The 5000-nt window shown below is 36.3% G+C and overlaps 1 protein-coding gene across 1 annotated transcript in view; it reads left to right on the top strand.

Moving 5' to 3' along the window:
• LOC137621408 (protein tincar-like) overlaps window positions 1–5000 on the top strand; it is a 414290-nt gene that overhangs the window by 2275 nt on the left and 407015 nt on the right. The window contains 3 exon segments of the mRNA XM_068351706.1: window positions 294–351; window positions 353–383; window positions 386–575. Coding sequence (XP_068207807.1) covers window positions 294–351; window positions 353–383; window positions 386–575 — 279 coding nt within the window.

Genomic DNA, 5000 nt, shown 5'->3' with positions numbered 1-5000 from the left:
ACCTGTTGATAAAGTACATCAATGTGCAAGTATGCAGCAACACTAAAAATAATTGCAATGTAAGTAACTGGCAAAATTTTTTTTTACTTTGTTTTTTGTTTGTGAACAGCATTACGCAAAAACTAGTGAACCAATTTCAATGACCCAAAGGCACCATGCCCATTAGAATTTCAAGTACAGACATCAAAGTACAAGTACGCAGTGGAGTTAAGAACAAAATAAGACATCTTGGCAGTGCCCCTCCTTTTTTTTTTTTTTTTTTTTCCTTAATAAATTTATATTCTCTCCCCCAGGTCTAGTCGGAGCGGCTGCCGTCTTAATGTGTTTCTTCTTCTTCGCTGCGATCTTCAAATCGGAATTACGCCAACGATGGTTACAGGATGGGGGGTGCAGGACGGGGCCCTGCTCCAAGGATCCCCCGCCGCTGCCCGGTGCAGCCGGCGGCCTGGTAAGGGCTGCCTGGCTCCACGCAGGCCCCACGGCGCCTTTCCTGCATCTCCTTGTCGCTCACCTCCTTATCATGGCACGACTCATCATGGAAGCCGTGGGCACGAAGGCCGCCTTTCTTCCCGAAAGTAAGTTTTATTAGTTTTCGGATTTTGTCTCTACTTGTTTGTTTCTCTGAGGGAGATTGAAGGCCTAAAACTGTATGCACGATGCTAGTGTTTTTTTTTTTAATGATTATTATTATTGATATTATTGTTATTAAGGAAAGGAAATACAGAAATAAATAAACTACATGAGAAATAATAGATAATGAATAAAGGAAAGGAAATACAGAAATAAATAAACTACATGAGAAATAATAAATAATGAATAAAGGAAAGGAAATACAGAAATAAATAAAATACATGAGAAATAATAAATAATGAATAAAGGAAAGGAAATACAGAATAAATAAACTACATGAGAAATAATAAATAATGAATAAAGGAAAGGAAATACAGAAATAAATAAACTACATGAGAAATAATAAATAATGAATAAAGGAAAGGAAATACAGAATTAAATAAACTACATGAGAAATAATAAATAATGATTAAAGGAAAGGAAATACAGAAATAAATAAACTACATGATAAATAATGAATAAAGGAAAGAAAATACAGAAATAAATAAACTACATGAGAAATAATAATAATGAATAAAGGAAAGGAAATACAGAAATAAATAGACTACATGAGAAATAATAAATAATGAATAAAGGAAAGAAAATACAGAAATAAATAGACTACATGAGAAATAATAAATAATAAATAAAGGAAAGGAAATACAGAAATAAACTACATGAGAAATAATAAATAATGAATAAGGTAAGGAAATACAGAAATAAATAAACTACATGAGAAGTTATAAATAATGAATACAAAATATTTTGAGATGAGAAACGTTAGAATAGCTCTGTCATATATACCGTAGACTAATTAGATTTAGTCAACCTGTTGAACACAAACACATTCCTTGCAATTTTGAACTCTGAAGTTCCTCCGATTCAACTGCAAGATTAGAAGATCATTCCACAATCTGTTGACAGCTGGAATAAAACTTCTAGAATACTGTGTATTATTGAGTCTTGGGATGTCAAAAAGCATGACTGTTTGAGGTAACTCCATACCTAGTAGTAGGAGCAGTCTGGGAAGATCTGAATGCAAAGGAGTGGTCAGAATTATGAAGATCATGCATAAAGAACTAACTGAACGACGGTGCGAGAGATTAAAATCCAGATCAGAAATAGGCAAGTTAAGATGAGTTCCAGCAGCTGAAATCAGGACAGGAGAACAATCTTCTTCTTTGTCTACATCTTTTCCTAAAGAAGAAGATTGTTCTCCTGTCTAAAATCCAGATCAGAAATAGCAAATTAAGATGAGCTTCAGCAGCTGAAACCAGACAGGAGAACAATCTTCTTCTTTGTCTACATCTTTTCCCAAAGAAGATTGTTCTCCTGTAGATAAAGAAGAAGATGTTCTCCTGTCTGGTTTCAGCTGCTGAAGCTCATCTTGATTTCCTAATTCTGATCTGGATTTTAGACAGGAAAATAATCATCTTTGTCTACAGGAGAACAATCTTCTTCTTTTGGAAAAGATGTAGACAAAGAAGAAGATTGTTCTCCTGTCTGGTTTCAGCTGCTGAAGCGCATCTTAATTTGAAACCAGACAGAGAACAATACTCTGAACAAAGCAGAATGAAAGAATTAAAACACTTCTTCAGAATAGATTGATTACCGAATATTTTAAAAGACTTCCTCAATACAGGGAATGAAGCGGATAATAAGAAAATAAGAAAAGATTTTTGTCACTGAAAAGAAGGAAAGGTACAGGAATTCAAAGTTTGATATTTCTACTGAGGAATAGAGTATTTTCAAGGTCACTCATGAATCAGCTCCCAAGCCCCCTTTCCACCCAAGCTAGGACCAAGGAGGATTAGGCAATGCCTGCTGATGACTCAGCAGGTAGACCTGTAGGCTCTCCCAAACCCTCCATACTTAGTTCACAATGATGGTGAGGTTGCAGACTCTACACACACACATGTATACTATATATATATATATATATATATATATATATATATATATATATATATATATATATATATATATATATATATATATTACATGTGTGTGTACAGTAAAGATAGATTAATTAATTGATTGATTAAGGATTATCCGTGATGTGCTACGGCCTCTGTACTCGAATTTAATTAACATTGCTATTATCCCGTTTCATATTATTTTGCCTTGCTTGCGAATACAGTCACCCAATCTGATAATCTATTTTGTAGAGTATGCAACGTGTTGATATATAATTCCGTATTATAAACTCCAGAGACAAAATAGCAATATATTTTTCAGAGATACCGGGAACATATGATTCCACCAAAGCTATTAAGATATGCATATTATCCTTGCATTTTTTTTTTTTTTACTTTAATCTTGGTAGTGATATATTTTTCTATTAATTCGTTTACATATAAAACTTGGTTTTTAAAGGATAGTTGATATTCATCCTGATAAGGTTCAATATGAGTTATGAGGATGATATCTAGTTTAGAATTTCAAAAGGTGTTTTATCAAATGTCTAAGTGAAGGTTATCTAACAATAATTAAGCCAGGTTAACTAATAACTATATGTGAAAGGTTTGATAATCATTAAACAAAGGAATGGATATTGGTAAATAGTATGAATAACTTAATTTAAACCAAACGTTAATGATAGTACAGTATGAATAGTTTTGAACAAATAGAAGATTAATGTTGGAATAAATAGGTGTGGATATAAAGAAAAATTCAGGGGTAATTAGATTCAAATGCCGCTCATGAATGGCAGAGGCAAGTGACAATGACATTACCGTAGCAAGCTGGACAATGCCCTACGGTCTGACCATATATACATATGATCAGCGCTCAAGAACCCTCTCCACCTAAGCTAGGACTCGGCAAGTAGACTTAAAGTCTCCCCCAAACCCACATGGTGAGGTTTTAAACACTACAAGACATTAACGAGTTTGAGCGGGTCTCGAACTCCAGTCCGGCGATCACCAGGCAGGAACGTTTTCAATAGGCCACCATGACCCTGATAAAAAAAATGAACGGCGATGTAACGAAAGATATAGAATTCAATTGAATTATTCTAGACAATACCTGCCCGTTTAACTATTCCTTTACTCTAAAGCATTGTTGCATAAACTGGACCTCTGAGGCTCCCCATACATTTGCAATTTAAACTATTAAATGAAATTAGCCGAAGGACCGAAGGACTAAAGGTCTACTGACAACATATTCAATCTTAACCTGCTGGGCCACAATTCCCTTTGAAGCCTGATCAAGACCAACCTAGCCACTGCTTCTCTTGGTGTATAAGGTATCCAAACTCCATCTGCCCTGTTTGTACGCGCCCGTGTCTCTGCACCGCTGGTGGTCATTATATTTGCTCTGACCTCAAAGGGGCCAATTAGAGATAGAGGTTCGCTGGCAATCACATATATTGACATAAAAAATCTTGATGTATTATTGCTTGGCTCGTAAATTATGAGGCATACTTTGATTGTAAAATGTGTTTTGCTTATTTGTGATGAAGGAAATTGAAAGAAACATACTTGCTAGATTCTTTCCTTAATAAATCCAGTGAAGAAATTAGATCTAATTAGTTAATCTGTGATCGAGTGTATTCCCCATTGCATTTTTAGTACCCGTGTAGTGTAAGAACTCATCTTCGTTCAATATACTAATGGATTTAAGATTCAATTCTTTTTTTTCATGGTAACAAGCTACCAATTCCCAAGGTCTTTAGATAGTTGTCTTTTTCCCACCAAGCACCAGGTAGGCTCTTAAAGCCTGTCAGTCACCCTGCTTCAGGAATTGTCACCATTCCTGCTGTTTTTCACATAACCTTACCACCTTTGGCAAGTTAGAACTCATATTCTCTAATCCTCTCTCTACACTCATCTTCGGTCTTCCTACTGGTTTAAAGGCCATTCTTGAATGGCAGAGGCAAGGGACAGTGACATTGCCCTATCGAGGAGGACAATACCTTAGAGACTGACCATATATACATATGATCAGCGCCCAAGCCCCCTCTCTACCCAAGCTAGGACCAAGGAGGGCAAGGCAATGGCTGCTGATGACTCAGTGGATAGGCCTATAGGTTCTCCCAAACCCCCATCCTTAACTCACAAGGATGGTAAGGTTGCAGCGACCAAAGAAATTAACGAGTTTGAGCGGTACTCGAACCCAAGTCTGGCGTTCACCAGTCAGGGGCGTTACCACATCAGCCACCACAACCCTTCCTTGTGTCTCTACTCCAAAAACCGTCTACGACATCGTTCCTGGTCCATTCTCTTGACATGTCCAAACCTTCCAAGTTGTCCTATCTCCACAAATTTCAATATACCCTCCACTCCCAGCTCTCTCCTAATATCCGAATTGCGTAGCATATTCAGTGTTGTTACACCTTTTATAGGTCTCAAGATGGATAGTATGAGTTCATTGTAATTGGTGTGTGTAAT

This window comes from Palaemon carinicauda, chromosome 28 (genome assembly GCF_036898095.1).
Source record: "Palaemon carinicauda isolate YSFRI2023 chromosome 28, ASM3689809v2, whole genome shotgun sequence".
In the NCBI taxonomy this organism is placed as follows: Eukaryota; Metazoa; Arthropoda; class Malacostraca; order Decapoda; family Palaemonidae; genus Palaemon; species Palaemon carinicauda.
The sequence above is the reverse complement of the archived record's forward strand: the minus strand, read 5'-3'. Positions and strand labels throughout refer to the sequence as shown.